The sequence below is a fragment of the Vitis riparia genome, chromosome 14, assembly GCF_004353265.1.
Source record: "Vitis riparia cultivar Riparia Gloire de Montpellier isolate 1030 chromosome 14, EGFV_Vit.rip_1.0, whole genome shotgun sequence".
Classification (NCBI taxonomy): Eukaryota; Viridiplantae; Streptophyta; class Magnoliopsida; order Vitales; family Vitaceae; genus Vitis; species Vitis riparia.
The window spans coordinates 25381156-25399882 of NC_048444.1; the positions used below are offsets into that span (position 1 = coordinate 25381156).

The 18727-nt window shown below is 32.2% G+C and overlaps 2 protein-coding genes across 2 annotated transcripts; one reads left to right on the plus strand and one right to left on the minus strand.

Moving 5' to 3' along the window:
- The first annotated feature begins 3363 nt into the window (after positions 1-3363).
- On the plus strand, positions 3364-10007 carry LOC117930585 (sugar transporter ERD6-like 7). The gene is made up of 10 exons (XM_034851223.1): positions 3364-3513; positions 3837-3910; positions 8568-8655; positions 8766-8825; positions 8984-9071; positions 9148-9216; positions 9351-9421; positions 9527-9607; positions 9682-9766; positions 9985-10007. The coding sequence occupies exons 1-10, from the start codon at positions 3364-3366 to the stop codon at positions 10005-10007; spliced, it is 789 nt and encodes a 262-aa protein (XP_034707114.1).
- Positions 10008-10378: 371 nt separating this feature from the next.
- LOC117930586 (F-box/kelch-repeat protein At1g57790-like) lies at positions 10379-11608 on the minus strand. The gene has a single exon (XM_034851224.1). The coding sequence runs from the start codon at positions 11606-11608 to the stop codon at positions 10379-10381; it is 1230 nt and encodes a 409-aa protein (XP_034707115.1).
- Positions 11609-18727: the final 7119 nt, after the last annotated feature.

The window sequence follows — 18727 nt, forward strand, 5'->3', positions numbered from 1 at the left end:
AGCTATTTGCTTAAATAAATTTGCTTTCAAACTTTAAATTGTTTATTTTTCTACTTTTTAATGACTTATTATAAATTTCTTGTTGAATAAAAAAGTTATAATATTTAACTTTTTCTAAATGGAATAAGTAATATGTTGGTTTTTCTTTACTTTTTAATATTTAATAGTTAATGAACTTACCGTGCTATACGGGAATAAGTATTGGAATGAAATATATGCTCTGAACATTTGTTAATTTGGTAATGTGAAGTTGGGTACCTTTGGTCATCCTAGCATAATAAATAGTTAGCCATGAATCTTCTACCATCTAGATCATATATTTGCATGCCGTGTTAGATGGACGCGATGGATAACAGATCATATTTTTGTTCTCGTTGGAATTAAAATACAACGAGAATGACAGTGAATTGGGTATTAAAAATTTTTTCAACTAATCAACCAATAACAAAAACAATGAGAAAATGAGGAGTAAAGCAACAATAATTGAAGAGATTGAGAGAAGATATATGTAGAGTAGTTTATAGTGGTTTGGTACCCTACCTACATCCACTCTCCTCAAGTTTCTAACTGAGTGAGTATTGTTCCACTATCTCCAAGACATTGGAAGCCAATCTTTCACTTTGATTTCTTAAGTTCTAATGAACCTTCACAATCCTAGAACAAGTTTAACATAATACAAGGGAAAGTTAGGATGGATTTGAAGGTCCACTAAAGGAATTTGTAAGTGGGAAATCAATATACTTTGAAGAAGAGTTTTGAATGTGAGAAAGAATATAGTTTTGAATGTAAATAAATACTCTAAAACTCTTCAATTTATAAGTTTCCAACTCTGGAAGCCAAAATGCCATAAAAATATCATGACCGATTAGATACCAATTTGATCGATTAACTAGTCGTTAGGCATTAAATGCTTTGCATGTGATTTTTAGGGTTTCTAAGCTCAATCGAAGGTGTGAATGATCGTTGGCTAGTTCTCAACTTGTTGAGGTTATGTCTTAATTGGTGTCACCCCAACTTTTGCAAGAGAGAGAAAATAAGGAGCACCATTATTCGACCCTTGACTAGTCAAGCCCAACCAATTGAGCTAGTTACCAATCGATTCAACTGGTGCCTAACCTTCTCAACCAATTGCACAAGAAAGTACTTAAACCGACTCAACTTGGGGTTTGAAACTTCTAGTAACTTGTGTAAATCTTCTTAAAACCTTATAGAATAAGTTTAGAAAGAATTTGGCTCAATTTTTTTTTTAATTAAAACAAAGATTCATCCATTTCCTTGATAAAAAAAAAAAGATGTTTTAAGCTTAAGAAAAAATGAAAAATAAACTTTTAATTGCATGAAAAATAATTTAAACCTAAGTACATCAAAACAATGTCATCTTACAAATTGTCCTACGCCACTTCAAGTCTTTAAGAGTTTCAACACATCATGGTATTGACTTTCTTCCACGAATACTTGAGCTTACTTTAGATTTTTACAATCAAAACTAAAAACTTGATTTAAATCATTAGTAACCTTAACCTTATTTTTTAATAATCAAAACCTGATTAGAATAGCTCTTAGGCTAATTACACTCTAGATTGGGGGACCTGGTGTATCTACATGGAGAAAATATGGAGTAATGCCATATATATCCTATACTTATGATATATTATGTAACATCACTGGAAATCATCCCCCTTCAATTGTGATTATTTTTAGGGTATTCAAACTATGAAATGCACAATGGGCTGACTATTTTGGAAAGTAAACACTAGTTTTTAAAAAGTTCCTAAAAATTAAATTTGAATTGGTTTCTAAAATTAATCAGATTTTAGTTTGATTAGTCGATTTTAGCTTTTATATTTGAGTAATTAAGTCTTAATAGATTTCTAGATTTTTCTATTTTGTTAGATATGAATACTAATAAATAAGAGGTTGTGTAATAGTTGAATTAGATTGAAGGTACAATGAATTTTTCTTAATTTTTCTTAAATTAGTTATCTCTTTTTATGTAATTGTTGGTATGAAGGGAGTCATATTACTCCAAGAAAGTGATATCATGGAAGTTATGTACATATCAAAATGAAGTACTGTGAAAAAAAAAAAAACAAAAAACAAAAAACAAAAATTAGAAAAAGACTTGGAATCACTACTTATTTTTATTTTTATTTTTTTTAAAGAGAAAACAAAATAAGAAATAAAAACCTTAAGTGTGACTCCTAAAAAGAAAAATAAGTTCATGAAAATCGAGTCTAAGTCCGGGGGTTAGATTGCCTATTGGGAAGGTACAATGAGAAACTGTAGTACCCCTCTAAACCCTATAATGAGGTCTCTACTAAACAAGGTAAGACAAATATGACAACTGATCAATTAATCATTAGATACCAAATAGTGATCAAAGATGTACGCAATGGAAAGTGATCAAATAAATGAGAGAAAATAAGATGTGTACTTGAGCAGCAAATCAACAATGTACTATTATGGAAACAGAGTTAGTGAACAAATACAGAATAATCACATATGTGTCATAGAATAGAGCAAAGTCAATCAAGCATAGCAATCATAGCAATCAATAAACAAAAGAGAGAAACTCATATGTTGGGTCTACCAAATGCTGATGGATTTTGCATGAATTAATTCCATAAATTCCATTATTTTGAAACTATGAAAAATCATATTTATACTTATTAAAAATGTGAAAATTAAAAATTTATTTAAAATCAAGAAAAAAATGTTAAAAATGCTAGCTAGAGAGAAAATGGCAACAAAATTTATTGAAATCAGGAATTTTAGTGCTAAAATAGTTTAAATATGAACTTTTAAAACTGGGTTTATTTTAATTGAAAAACAGTTTTAAAAAATCAATTCAAAAACCTGTAAATTCCAATCAAAAGAAGAAGAGAAAATCAAGAGGGAGCAAGCTGGCCATACATGCATGAGTGGGTCCCATATCATACTTGGGTCTTAATGTACTAACGGCCGCAACATCTACTTGCATGCTCATAGCTAAGATTTCGATATATGGAGAACAATTCAATGGTGGGTTCTTTTTACCAACCTCCTTTGCGGGCCACTTGTGTCAAAAGTTGCATCAGACGTTTGGATCCCATGGCTAGGATAAGGCAATACCGAAGTGATATTTTTGTTTCAAAGACTGAGCTTTACAATCCACAAGTCTCAAAGGAGGCTTGTAGTCCTCAAGTTGTTCAATACTGTTTCTCTACAATCATTGAATGCTAAACAAGTACTTTTCCGAAGTCTTTCTCTATCTCAGACTCTCACCAATCTTTTTCTTTCCAATCACTCTCCTCTGATCAATTCTGTAACTTTTTTCACTCTTTTTCCCATGCAAAGAACATTATGGATAGAGGAAGATCTGTAATGGAGTCTCTTCTGGTTGAAGAAAAGACTAATGGTGGACACTGCATTGGCCCCAATAGTGATGGTGGTGGTAAGTCTTCCTCCGTTATCGCCGTTGTTGTCTTCAGCACGTTGGTGGTCGTCTGCGGCTTTGTAACTTATGGCCACATTGTAAGTACAATTCATGGTCTATAGGACAAAGAAGTTTTTTTATCTGTTATTTCTTAAGATTCAAGGTTTGGACTTATACCAGTTACTTTGATAGAAAAGGATTTATGGTTCTAAATGTAGGAAATGGAGGACTGGGTTTCCATAAACAACAGAGACTAGGGCTATGTTTGGTCTTCGGAAGTTCAAGGAAAGAAAATGAAAAAGAAAAGTACAAGAAAAAAACAGAAAATTTAAATTAGTGGGCAGCCTTCTTCACAAACTTTCTTGATTTCTTCAACTTATCTAAGAAAAACAGAAAATCGTTTTGACATTTTCCCTTTTAGCTTGGATATTCATCACCTGCTGAGTCTGGACTCATGGATGACCAGGACCTCTCATCGGCTGGGGTAGGTACTAAGTAATTAGTGAGAGATGACCATAGAAAATGATAGCTCTAAAGACAATTATCAAACACTTTGATTTTGTAAATCCCAAAACGCTTCCCAGAAATTCATGAATTAAAAAGAATTCCCCAACGACTCCCCATAAAGTCAAATATCTTCCAGTCCCTTGGCCTCGAAATCACATTTGTCATCACCATTGAGGGAATATTTCGAGTTCATTCCAACATTTGAGCTAAAAGCTGTTGAGATATTAGGAATGCTTTCCTTATATCATTATTTCCTTATATCATTTAGTGTTGAGATATTAGGAATGTTTAGATATTAGGAAAGTTGAGATATTATGAATATTGAGATATTAGGAAAGTTGAGATATTAGGATATTAGTTGTTATTTCCTTATATCATTCTTTCCATGTATCATTCTTTCCCATTCTTAGAATGGTGATTACCCTCTATATATACTCTGTACATGAACGAATGAAAGTATGAATGAAAAAAAAAACTATCATTTATCAATTTGAACATGGTATCAAAGCCATGAAACTGAAATCCTGGATATTTTGTCGCTATGGTAGTCCGACAGCGATCAACCATCCTAAGACAAGCCCTAATATTGATAAGTCAACCTTCAAATGCACTCACTGCGATGAGATTGGTCCCACCAGTCTGGATATCCCACAATTTCAAAGCAACGACTATTGGTATGACCAGGAAAACAATAAGGAACCGAGGGTTTGAACCATGGACCTTTAAATCATGTTTAGGCTATCAACACTTTGTTATTAATTATAATAATTGTGATCAACGGAAGAAGGATTCCAAGAAAACCTCGACTGCAACTGTTGCCGAAATAAAAACAGAGGCTAATGTTGCTGAGAAAGCCTCTGCATTGGTAGCCGCTACTGATCATGGTGGTAAGTTTTTAAACACTTTTACACCTGTTATTAATAGTGCATGGATAATTGATTCTGGTGCTACAGATCATATGACTTTTGATTCTAGACAGGTTTCACCCCTTAGACCTTCCTCACAAAAAATTGTTTCCACAACCAATGGTAACACAACCCCAGTTATCGGGGAAGGATCCTTAACTCTTACTGATACTTTGAATTTGGATTCTGTTTTAATTGTTCCATCTTTAGATTACAATCTTTTGTCAGTTTCTCAAATCACTGCAACCTTATCTTGTATTGTCATTTTTTGGCCTGAATTTTGTGTGATTAAGAACATCCAAACAAGACAGACGATTGGTTGTGGTATTAAACGGGGAAAACTCTATTACTTGGACTTGCAGTCAAAGGATTCAAATAAGTTGCAACAAGCCTTGATGGCAGATGGATCTGAGGGGGAAAAGAAAAAGTCTGAAATTTAGTTGTGGCATCGACGTTTAGGACATGCTTCCTTTGGTTATTTAAAAAAATTGTTTCCTAGTTTGTTTGCAAAGAGTGATATTTCTGGTTTCCGTTGTGATATTTGTGAATTAGCTAAAAGCCATCGTGCTTCATTTCCGTTAATTTTGAATAAAAGTCCGTTTCCTTTTATGGTTATACATTCTGATGTTTGGGGCCCATCCAAAGTCCCAACTTTGAGTGGCTCACGTTGGTTTGTTACTTTTATTGATGATTGTACCAAAATGACATGGTTATGCTTGATGAAGACCAAAGATGAAGTGAACTTGTTGTTTCAAAAATTTCATAAAATGATTGAAACTCAGTACAATGCAAAGGTTCGGGTTCTACGTAGTGATAATGGTGGAGAATATCAAAGTTCTGATCTTCAAAAGTATTTGGAAGGACATGGCATCATTCATCAGACTACTTGTTCCAATACACCCCAGCAAAATGGAGTCGTTGAACGAAAAAATCGACACTTGTTAGAGGTTGTTCGTGCTTCCTTGATAGCAGCAAAAACACCAATATCTTATTGAGGAGAAGCAATCACATTTGCCGCATACTTGATCAATCGGATACCTTCTAACTCAATTAACTTTCAAACACCTCTCCAAGCTCTTACTAATGTCGTAGTTGCCCCAACCGTCCCAAATCTACCTCCTCGTGTTTTTGGTTGCATGGCATTTGTGCATCTACACAAGCACCAACGCACCAAGTTAACTTCCCATGCATTGCAATGTGTGTTTGTTGGATATGCATTGCACAAAAAGGGATATCGATGTTACCATCCTCCAACTCGACAAATTTATATTACAATGGATGTGGTGTTTCATGAAGATTCAATGTATTTTTCATCTGAGTCTGAACTTCAGGGGGAGTACCATAAGAAAATTCAGACTCTCGATTATGATTATCATATCTCTGAGGAAGATGAATCCGGACAATCTGAACTACTGAACCAGGAAGTAGGTGAGTTGGATATGAGTGGTCAACAATTTGGGTCCGAAGATGTCTTCGCTGAAATACCAAACCAATTGTCATCTGTTGAGGGTGTTCTTAATTTGGAACCTGATCCATTCATGAAACGGTTACCACATCGTCATAATAGAGGTATTCCTAAACTCACATATGAACCTGAATTGTCTACTAAAGTCAAATATCTCATGAGCAACTATGTGTCTACCCATCGTTTGTTTGAATCAAATAAGTCATTTGTAAATCAATTATCTATTGTAGCTATTCCTAACAGTGTGCAGGAAGCCTTAGCTGATCCAAGGTGGAAAGCAGCCATGAATGAAGAGATGAAATCATTGCAGAAGAATGAAACATGGGAACTCGTAGAATGTCCACCAGGAAAGAAGCCAGTTGGGTGTCGTTGGATCTATACTGTGAAGTATAAGGCAGATGGTAGTATTGAACGATTTAAAGCAAGACTGGTAGCAAAAGGGTACACTCAAACTTATGGAATTGACTACACAGAGACATTTGCACATGTAGCTAAGATCAACACAATTCGAGTATTACTGTCTTTAGCTGCAAACCTAGATTGGCCATTACAACAATTCGATGTGAAAAATGTCTTTCTGCATGGCGAGTTATCTGAAGAAGTATATATGGATCTTCCACTAGGATGCATGGTGTCAGAAAAGCAATGTCAGAAGGTGTGCAAATTGAAGAAGTCATTATATGGGTTGAAGCAATCCCCGAGAGCATGGTTTGGAAGGTTCACAAAGTCAATGAGAGCTTTTGGCTATCGTCAAAGTAATTCAGATCACACTTTGTTCCTGAAAAAGCAACATGGTAAGATTATGGCACTCATCGTATATGTGGATGACATGGTAGTTACAGGAAATGATCCTGAAGAAAGAAAAGCTCTGCAAAATTATCTATCTAGAGAATTCGAAATGAAAGATCTAGGTCCTTTGAAATACTTTCTTGGGATTGAAGTTTCTCGATCAAGTGAAGGAATTTTTCTGTCTCAAAGAAAGTATGCCTTAGATCTTTTACAAGAGACTGGAATGTCGGGATGTCAACCTGTTAATACACCAATAGAAAAAGGTCTGAAATTGTGTGTTGAGTCTAATCAAGTATCAACCGATAAGGGAAGATACCAGAGACTTGTGGGGAGATTAATGTACTTAGCTCATACAAGACCAGATCTTGCTTATGCATTGAGTGTAGTGAGTCAATACATGCATAATCCTGAAGAGCAACATATGAATGCAGTCATGCGTCTTTTGAGGTATTTGAAGAATGCTCCTGGGAAGGGAATTTTGTTCGCTAAAAATGTTGATCATCAGAGTATAGAAGTATATACTGATGCTGATTGGGCCGGTGCAGTGGATGATAGGCGATCTACATCTGGTTACTTTACCTTTGTAGGTGGTAATCTTGTGACATGGAAAAGTAAGAAGCAGAATGTCGTCGCTCATTCAAGTGCAGAAGCGGAATTTAGAGGTATGGCTCTAGGACTTTGTGAGGCATTATGGCTAAGACTCCTCTTACAGGATTTAGGTTACCTATCTAGGCAACCAATCCGATTGTTTTGTGACAATAAAACCGCATGTGACATTGCTCATAATCCAGTACAACATGATCGTACAAAGCATGTCGAGGCGGATAGATTCTTTATTAAGGAAAAGTTGGATGATAAGATTGTGGAATTGCCTAAGATTCGATCAGAAGATCAATTGGCCGATATCCTTACCAAAGCTGTCTCAAGTCAAGTGTTCTCAAAATTTTTAGACAAGTTGGGCATATGTGACATCTATGCACCAACTTGAGGGGGAGTGTTGAGATATTAGGAATGCTTTCCTTATATCATTATTTCCTTATATCATTTAGTGTTGAGATATTAAGAATGTTTAGATATTAGGAAAGTTGAGATATTATGAATATTGAGATATTAGGAAAGTTGAGATATTAGGATATTAGTTGTTATTTCCTTATATCATTATTTCCTTGTATCATTCTTTCCCATTCTTAGAATGGTGATTACCCTCTATATATACTCTGTAGATGTACATGAACGAATGAAAGTATGAATGAAAAAAAAACTATCATTTATCAATTTGAACAAAAGCAACTCAAGAGGAGTGTTGATGGCATTTAACATGATTGAGGTAGAAGCCACTCGTGGAATTGAGACTATGGAGTGAAATGGTTATCCATCTGGTTCAAGTAGAATTACCACTCTGATTTCTCCTATCATTTTTCTTTTTCTTACACTCCTCTCCTTTTTATTGATTTTATTTATTTTAAATCTTAATCTCGTTTTGCAGTATCTGTTTTCGGTTCTTTTTGACTGTTGGAGGAATAGTCGGAGCATTCATAGGTGGAAGGATAGCAGATCTCATTGGTCGGAGAGGTGTAAGATTCATTACCCTTTAAACATCTTTAGGCCTACTGCAAAATTTTCGACTAAGAAAAATTTATCAACTCTTTGATTCTTCTCAATTTTGATTAATCTTTTATGACAGACAATGTGGCTGGCACAAATATTCTGCATCATGGGGTGGCTTGCAATCGTTTTCACAAAGGTTTCTCATATTTTCCTTCTTTCTTTCTCTCTAACACCTAGCAGAAGTAACGCCCAACAATAATCGAGGAGGATTTACAGTAGTTAACATGGTAAATCAGAGACCATTTTATAGACTTGGATTAGAGAGTTGTGTGTTTAATTATGCGTTGTTCATAGCCAATTCGACAGTTGATGCTATGCTGTGGCTTATCACTATCATTTTATATTGGGACCATCATCACTTGGCCCGTGCTGGCTCTAATTGGTAATGTGATCTTATATTTCATTCATTTAATCTAAGAGTTATTCTGTACAAATGACTTATTCCATCTGATATTCAGGAACTGTTCCATGCCTATTACAGCTTCTAGGTTTATTCTTCATTCCAGAGTCTCCTAGATGGCTAGTGAGTCCAATTCGATCATATTTAAATAGACTGCTTTTTCACCCTAGTTAAACTAATGAGACAAGGGAAAACAAGCATCTATGGGAAATGTTGATGATGAAGGCAATTCTCTGCAGGCAAAAATTGGTTAACAAAAAGAATTAGAAGCTGCTCTATGGAGGCTAAGGGGAGAGAATGATGATATTTTTCAAGAAGCAGCTGACATCTGGGTAATGTTTCGACTTCATATATATGTTCATGAAAAGGTAAACGTTTTTTCTAAATTTTTACTTTTTAACATCAAGACGGACACAATCATGTTCATTGTTTTACAGGACTTCACTGAAGCCTTTCAGCACCACTCAGAAGCTAGAATTCTGGATTTGTTTCAGAGGAGATATGCTTATTCTCTCACAGTATCCCTTCAATATTAATCCCCAGGTGTTCCATCACTTGCCTTATCTTCTACTGATGAATCCTACTGATTCAGTTTGGATGTGGGTTGATGGTGCTGCAACAATTTTCAGGGACAAATGCAATTGCATCTTATGCGAGCTCAATCTTCAAAGCAGCTGGTAAATCAAGGATTTTTAGGATTTGCATCATATAATTATTGGTAAGCAAAACCAACCATGGAACATCAAATGCACGAATCTCTGGTTTATGACAGATTTCAACAAAGATTTTTCAACCCGAAATATAAGCATCAACCGTTTTCACCAATAAGATACTTGGCATGCTATGAGATAATGAGGCAATAAAAATTGTACTTTATGGTTGAAAACTTCTGTAGGTAAAATCCTTGGTATGGAGTAATGTAAGTGTAGAAGGTAAGATGCTATATAATATTGGACTGGTTTTCTGCTAGCTGGGATTGAAGTGCCTTACGCAAGTTTTAACATTCCCTTGGTGTTGTCCACTTAGCAATGGGATTAGAATTTGCGATGGCTTTGATATATGAATCATCTGGAAGATTGTTAATGCAACAAATAGAAGGGCCTTTGTCATTTTTTTCATGATAACCAAACTATAGGTAGCCTTATAGTTAATATTTTCATAGGAGCCAACCAGATAATGAAGAAATTTCATCCAAAGGTGATTATTCCACAAAATAATAGAACATAAAGAATTTCTAGTATGTGAAATCTAACTGTCCAAAGCATGATTTATATAAACTAGACCTTGATTCATTGACCTCCCGAAGGCATCAACAGAGGAGGTTCCATCCAGATCCATTGACTCACGTCCATACCTGCAATAGTAGCATAATATATTGTATCCTGTGACTCGGACTTTTCTCCCTTACCTGCAGGCCTTTTTTCCTCCGACCCATAGATTAGGAACCTATGTGAATATGATTGCCAAGAGAAATAGTAGACCCTGTTCGCAACCATTTTTGTTTGCTCTCCTGCTGAAATTCCAAACGAAAACTTGCCAAGGAATATTGCTCCACCTTCCAAGCTTTCCATCTTTTTCCAAACCCTATCCAACCGATCAAATCTATATATATTGCACTCGGGCATATCAACGTTAAATTCAAGTTCTCTGAGTTCTACTAGACACAGATGGCCACCATATGCAAGAAAGTATAACATCCCTCCAACATAACTCCAGTCCCAGCAGTTCTTCGAATTGCATTCAGTCAATAGACTCCACTCTTGGGTAGCAACATTGAAGGATGACAGCGCTCCCTCTTCACTATAACAATAAAAGGTTCCCTCCATGTAGACCATACGGTAATTAGGGAAAAAGCATGGATGCGGAGGAGTAACGTCACGAGTCTCCCATTCTGTATCCCCATTGGAGTATGTGCTGATGAAGATTTCTTCCCTGTCACAAATATGTGCCACAATGAACACACAATCAGGAGAAGTTGGAACGGACGAGAAGGTGGCCTGCTTTTCCGGAAGATATTTATGTCTTTGCGCTCGTTGCCACTTAAATCTGGGCAGAGATATAATCTCTTTGGTGAGAGGATTATAGACATAATAGAAAGTAACATTACAAAGCTCATAAACCATTTTGGAAAAAAGGACCCAACCAAATCTTGAAGCACAGACAGTTGCATCGGACAGCAAGCTCCACGCCCTTTCGTCTATCAGAATGTAAGGCAGTTTGCGAGAAGGTTCAGAGAGCAAGCATATGGTAGGATCCACAAACGAATACTTCATCATCCATGGCAAACTATCAGGTTGAATGTAATGAATAGGTGCTAGCAGCCAATTCTTGCATACCACACGGAAGCGGATTCGATCAACTAGGTGTAATCGTTCCAGTATTAGTAATAGTATATCTTGAGGAAGATCCGACCATGACGTGCTTTTTGTCTTACTCTTACCACCTCTCTTCCTGTCAACTGGAACAATGGTGCCAAGACGATTGAACCCTCCACTCCTTTTTCTCTTCTCTCCGTCCATGCCTAGACTTCTCCTCTCCTACGTTGAATACGTACACAAAGTATAAAGATGAAAACAAATTTTTGATAGAATGTGGATTCCTTTCCTAAACAAACTCCAACTACCGTCACCAGCTTTCTCATTTTGAATAATTTATAAAAATAATTTAATATTTTTAAAAATATTAAATTTTGAAATTTATAAAAATAATTTAATTTTGAATAATGTTTAGATAAATTTTCTATTTTTTAAAAAATAAAAAGTATCCTACAAATATAAGAATTCTTATATAAAAAATAAGTAAATATCTATGCTTGAAAACAAATTCAAAATTTTTTAAATTAAATAAATAAAAATTGTTCACTTCCATAATTGTTTAAATTTTGAAAACAATTTTTTAAAATATGAGGTAAATTTTTATCTTTTAGTAACTTGGGAAGGGTATTGCACACTATTCGCCAAGTATGTAGTTGATGGAAGAGGTATTCTCCCTTTTGTTAGCTTCAAGATAAATTGGATTTTCCTTCTTTACATGAAGCAAGACTACTATAAGGTACAGTACTACGAATCTTTGTATATAAATATAAATATAATTTCATTTAATTATTTTTCTAAATTGTTATTTCAATAAATATGTTTATTATTAAACAACTTTACTTTAAAAATATTTTTAAAAGTAAATTTTTTTTGTCATTAGTTTCTTCATGTAATAAAGTAGGCTTCTAGTGCCAATATTTTTTGGGTCATTCATTGGTAGTAATTTGGGAGTGCATCTCTCATGCTAGTGAATAGAACCCTCCGAAAGAGGCTAAATCTTGTCTCTCAAGAATGGGATATCTAGTGATAGTTCAAGAACTTTCTTTTCACTGCTTTAAATATGAACCATACCTTAGGTTGTTGCAAATTTATACCCACATGTTAGCCTCAAAGGATAGACTACCAAAAAAGGAAGAAATTTTGGTAATTATGAGTCTACATATTAACACAATGTACATTAAGCTATCTTATTTTTTAGCCTAATTAAATGTGATCAATTAAGTTAATGATGAACCTTTAAAGCATCTCTATATATATGGACTATATGGGCTTTGCAATGAGTAGAAACCTATTTTATTTTATTTATTAATGATGAGCCAATAAATAAAATAAAATAATAAAGGATATAAATTGGGTTATGGTCTCCAATCTAAATGAGAGGAGATAGAAAAATTAATTGTTAATTCTTCACATCCCATCATGAGTGATTTCAAGGCTACAATACTCGTTTCAGATGTGGAATACAAGACCCCGGTACATAATCTCAATAGATTCAGATATGTCTTTCGATATTATTATCCTATAGATTTAACATGAGATTCTGGCACATTTATTGTCTAAATGATCAGATTCTATAATCATTCTATATGATTTGTGATTCTCCAACATCCACCACTTAACTTGTTTCAAACTCTTTTCCACCCCAGGCTCATGCGCGAATGATTGCAATTTTCATGGCCACCATCCTGTGTTCTTTTCTCAATGCCCATGTGTTCTCATCTTTTTAATTCTTCACCCTTGCTTTCAAAAATTTGTCTTTTAGATGGTTTTAAATCTCAAATTTTTTTCCTTTCTTGGAATCTAAAGTCAACAAAACCTAATTTTTAATAAATATGAATTAATTTTAATAATTTTAAAAATAATGACATTTGTGGAAATAATTTGTGTAAAAATAAATTGGATATTGGTGAGGCCCAACATATGAGACCTTTTCCATTTGAGTATTGATTCTAATTGCCATGTTTGATTGAATATTGACTATTTTTTAGCCTTGCTATGTGACATGCATGTGACTATCTTGTACTTGCCCACTAACCTGGTTTTCATTATAGCACATTATTGATTCGTTGCTCAGGTACGCATCCTATTCTCTCTCACTTGCTTGATTATTTTTTTCAATATATGCTCTAGTCATAATACATCTTTGATCACTTTTTGGTATCCATAATTACCCGATCAATTGTCACACTTGTCTCACCTTGATTAATAGAGACCTCATTATAAGACTTAGAGGGATGCTACAGCCTTTCACCGTACCTTCTCAATAGGTAATCTGACCCTCGGACCTAAACTCAATTTTAACAAACCCATTTTTCCTTTTAGGAGTCGTACTTAGGGTTTTTCTTTCTTAGTTTGTTTTCTCTTTAAAATTTAAAACAAAAATAAGTGACGACTCCAAGTCTTTTCTAAAAATAAAATTTTCACTAATATAAAGCGAGTCGCTCCATCGAGTGGGAACATATCATGAAAAATGCAGGTCCACAAATATGTAATGGCAAACTACCATCAACTTCATTTGAACCACAATTTGTTTTATATTCATTTGCTATTCAACACATGAGTTCATTGACCTATTTGGAAAAAATGAAAAAAGAAATTCACTTATTTAGTGCATGATTGGATTCATTTCATATTTTTTGTTTTTAAGAATAGAAACCTTTTAAGAATTCTTATACAAAATGAGGATAGATACCTTGCATACTTTGAAGCACTTCTAAAATTTAAGTAAAAAAATTCACATTCTCAATTTTTAAAATAATAATTTTTTAATAATATATATATATATATATATATATATATATATATATATATATATATTCCTTATTGCGCAAGGGTTTTTATAATTTTCTATAGGTACATGTATATATATTCTCAACATATATACGGGCATGATAAAAACTTAAATGAATGCTAGAGTCATATATATTATCTCCATTGAATCATAGATAGAAATGAGTATAATAGAGTGTGCCAATGTAAATAAGCTAAAGAAATATTTCAATTGTTTTAAATTACTCATGAGGGAACCAACCAGATTAAAAATTCAAAAATTCACATTCTAGTGCATCAATATGAATTGTTCAACATGAAAGACAATGATATAATTAGTGAGATGTTTACTAGGTTCATGAACATCATTAATGATCTTCGATCTTTGGGAAAACTCTAAACCAAATTGGAGAAGTGATGAAGATCTTAACGTCCTAACAAAGCATTAATGGGAGGCCAAAGTCACCCTTATTCAAGAAGCTAGGGACCTTAGAAAGCTTTCTCTTGAAGAACTCACTAGGTTACTTAATTTTGACTCATGGGATCATTATGAAGAACCATTAAGATCTTGAGGAAAAAAAGAGGAACATTGCCCTTAAAGCCTCTACTAATGATGTTGAAGATAAAGAAGAAAGTGATGAAGATGAAAACATTACCCTATCACAAGGAAGTTCAAGAAGTTCATTAAGTTGGATTTACCAAATGGCAATAGGTAAAAGGACATCATATCACATAAGTGTAAGAAGCTTGGCATATCAAATATGATTGTCCATGGTTCAAGAGTGAGGCAAGATAAAAAAAGGTAATGACAACCACATGGAGTAAAAGTGAAGAAGAGTCATTTGAAGAAGAAAATAAAAATAAAGAAACCAACGTGTGCTTCATAGAAATAGAGGATGAAGAGGAGGAAAAACCTTATTCAAACCATATGGAATTGGAAGAGGTATTTGAAAAACTTTATAGTAATCTTTAAAGACTTGGTTTAAAAAAAATGTCTACCTAAAAAAAAAATCATTTCTCTTCAAAAATGAAATTTATGAGTTATATGATTTTGGTCAAAAGGTTAAAATTGAAAAAGAGATAGATGTGCTTGAAAATAAAAATAAACGATTAACATTTTCTCTTGAAAAGTTTACAATGGGTGAATGACACTTTATATGATATTGGCTAGTCAAAAATATATTTTTGGTAAAAATAAATAAATAAAAAAAATCCCTGGGCTAGAAGTCATATAAAGATAAAAAAAAAAAAATGTTTCGTTAAGGAAACCTAATTACGTAATAACCCATCTACTATTTGCTAATTTTGTGAGAGAAATAATTAGACAAGTAGCACTTGTCTTCTAAGAAAATTAATTTATGTCACGCCTAAAGTTAAAGCTATTGGTTAAGAAGTCATTAGAATGCTATTAATTAGTTTTTGCATGTACTATATAATAAATGATTTTATAAATAAGTGTATGTTGAACAACCCTCTAGTTTTACTAACAGTGTGTTTTCTAGTAATGTTTTTAAATTAAGAAAAACTTTATTTCTTTAAAAAAAAAAAGGGTTTTAAATGGGAATAAAGCTACAACCTTGTTCATAAAAACCAAAGATGATAACATTCATATCAAATTATGAAAAATGTGAATGATATTATATGTGGTTCCACTAATGAATCTCTTTGTCAAGAATTTTCAAGTTACATGCATAAAGAACTAGAAATGAATTTGATAGGAAAGTTCAAGTTCTTCCTTGGACTATAAATCAAGCAATCAAAGAAGGGAATTTTCCTTGATCAAACCACAAACATCAAGATCTTTTTAAGAGATTCAAGATAGGAGATACAAAAGTTTATGACAATTCCCATGAGTTCATTCTTTAAGCTTGACAAGGATGAACAAGGTAAATCTATTAGTTAATAAGGTTTTATATATATATATATATATATATATATATATATATTATACTTTATTTAACCTCTAGTAGGTTGGATATTATGTTTAGTGTATATTTATGTGATAAATTCTAATTTTGTCCTAGCCAATATCATTTAAGTAGAGTTGGAAGATTTTTTTTAATATCTTAAAGGCACAATTGATATAAGATTATGACACCCTAATTAGTGCACTAATTTGGGATTAATTAGCTATTATAGTGTGGATTTTATAAATTAATTAGAAAATTGATAGGAAGAACACTAGTGGAGCATATAACTTCTTAGAACACTTTTTAGTCTCATGGCATAGTAAGAAAAAATGTCTCTCTTTTAATGATAGAAGCTAAATTTTTAGTTGTTGATCTTTGTTGTGTATAGATTTTAATTTGTGAACGAAACAAACTTTAAGTGATTCTAGTTTCACTTATGAAGTTTTGCCTATTATATATGATAATATAAATGCTATTATATACAAGTATCTCTAAAAATCTTGTTCATCACTCAAAAACTAATCAAGGGCATGGAAACTAAGCATCATTTTTCTAAGAAACCATGCACAAAAATGAAAACATCATATTAGAGTTTGTGAGCATAAATGAACACTTAGCGAACATATATACAAAATCTTTAAGTGAAGAAACATTTGTTCAAATTATGAGAAAATTAGACCTAATGAAAATTTAAATGATTCAATTATTGAAATTATTGTTAGTTTAATTTGGTTTGGTCATTTTCTTAACATTTATGCATTTTATTTTATTTTTAATAAGATGGTAAAACAAAATACTCATCAAATGGGTCCTTGAGTGGCACCACTAATGAGACGGGGGAAGGCACAAAAACTAGAGCCATGGTCATGTGTGGAAAATGATAAGTTATCCCATTGTGTCATTAGACTTAACAAATTCAATATGAATCCAAAATAAAAATCCTTACTAATTATTAAAGATGATATGGATATTTAAACATAGATGATACTATTCTGAAGTCTGTTAATTTTGTTACTTATTCATTAAAATAATTTAGCTGATATAAAAACCAAACTAGTGATTTTTTCTATTGTTCTTCAATAGCTTTCTTAAATATATTATATATATATATATATATATAAGTCTTGCAAATGTATTAATTATTAATCATTTTAAAATATTAAATAAATAAATCATTATTGAGTGTATTATATAATTGTCTTTCCATTAGTTAATAAGTTCCTATCTACTAAAAATGATAATTTAGAAAAAGAAAAAAAACTCAATTAGTAGGTTCAATCAACAAATCTTTGGATATTAAATATTTTCTTGAATATGATAATTTTTATAAAATTTTAAAATAATATAAATATTAATTATTAATCTAATTAAAATATTAAAAATACAAATTAAATATTTGTGAAATGCTTGTATTTTATATTTATCTTTTCATAAATAAGTTATTATTCAATGGAAATGATAATTTAACAAAATGAAGCTCAATTAATTATTTGCATTAATTTAAGATGGAGAATGAGGCACAAGTTGGGACAAGGATTGAGGAGGTATACCTAACCCCATCTCACCCTATTTACATCTTTAAGTCTAGGGCTCTATACCTTAATGCATTTGACTCAATGATGTATTTTGCAAATTGCACACAGTGAGACATTACATTCTTTGTCAATTTGTTGTTAATATACGATTTTGCACTTAAAAAAGACATTGGAATTTATTAAACATGTGTTGTAGTGTCCTTACGGAATAAATTAATTGACCTGAAATTATTTTATTCAAACAAGTTAGTATTACTATTGTTATATATGCGGATGCTAGTTATCGTTCAAATTCTCATAAAGATGGATCTCAGACAAAGCATATACACTTACTTGGGGTAATACTAGGATATTATGGGGCTAAGACAAACAAAAATATTTGGGAAGTCATCAAGCAAGTTGTGAATATTTATGATCTAATATATTTGGGAATCATATGAAGTATCCTCCATTAAAGGTAAACTAATAATGAGATATAAAAATAATATTTGTTGCATTACACAATTTAAAAGATGCAGAGCAAATCATATATATTCCCTAAGGCCATGTTTGGTTGGTCAGATTAGCATGAGATAGGATAATAGATTATATCTTATCCCATGTTTGGTAGGTGATGTGATAGGATAAGTTATCTCATCACTTATCTTATTATATGTTCAACCAAATATGAGATACAAATAAGTGGTAGGATATATTATCCATTTTTTTTAATCCATTTTACATGGGATATGTTAATCATTAGTAGGATATAGAACATACATATCCTATGTATCAAAATTTATTTAATATACTTATTTTACAAAATGAATTTTTTTATGATAAATTAAATTTATGATTGAAAAAGAAAAACTAAATTTTTTTTTTTATAAAATAATATTAATATATGATATATAAATTACTTTTATATAATAAATAACATAATATAAAAAAAATATTTGTAAAGTTCAAATATTTTAATTATGAATATTGTTAAACATAACAAAATTTTCATTTTTTAAATAGAAAATATTTAAATGTGATGTAAATTTTATTTTAAACATTGAAAATAATATATATTTCATATTATTTTTTATTCATTTTACAAATTAAATATAGATATAATACAATAT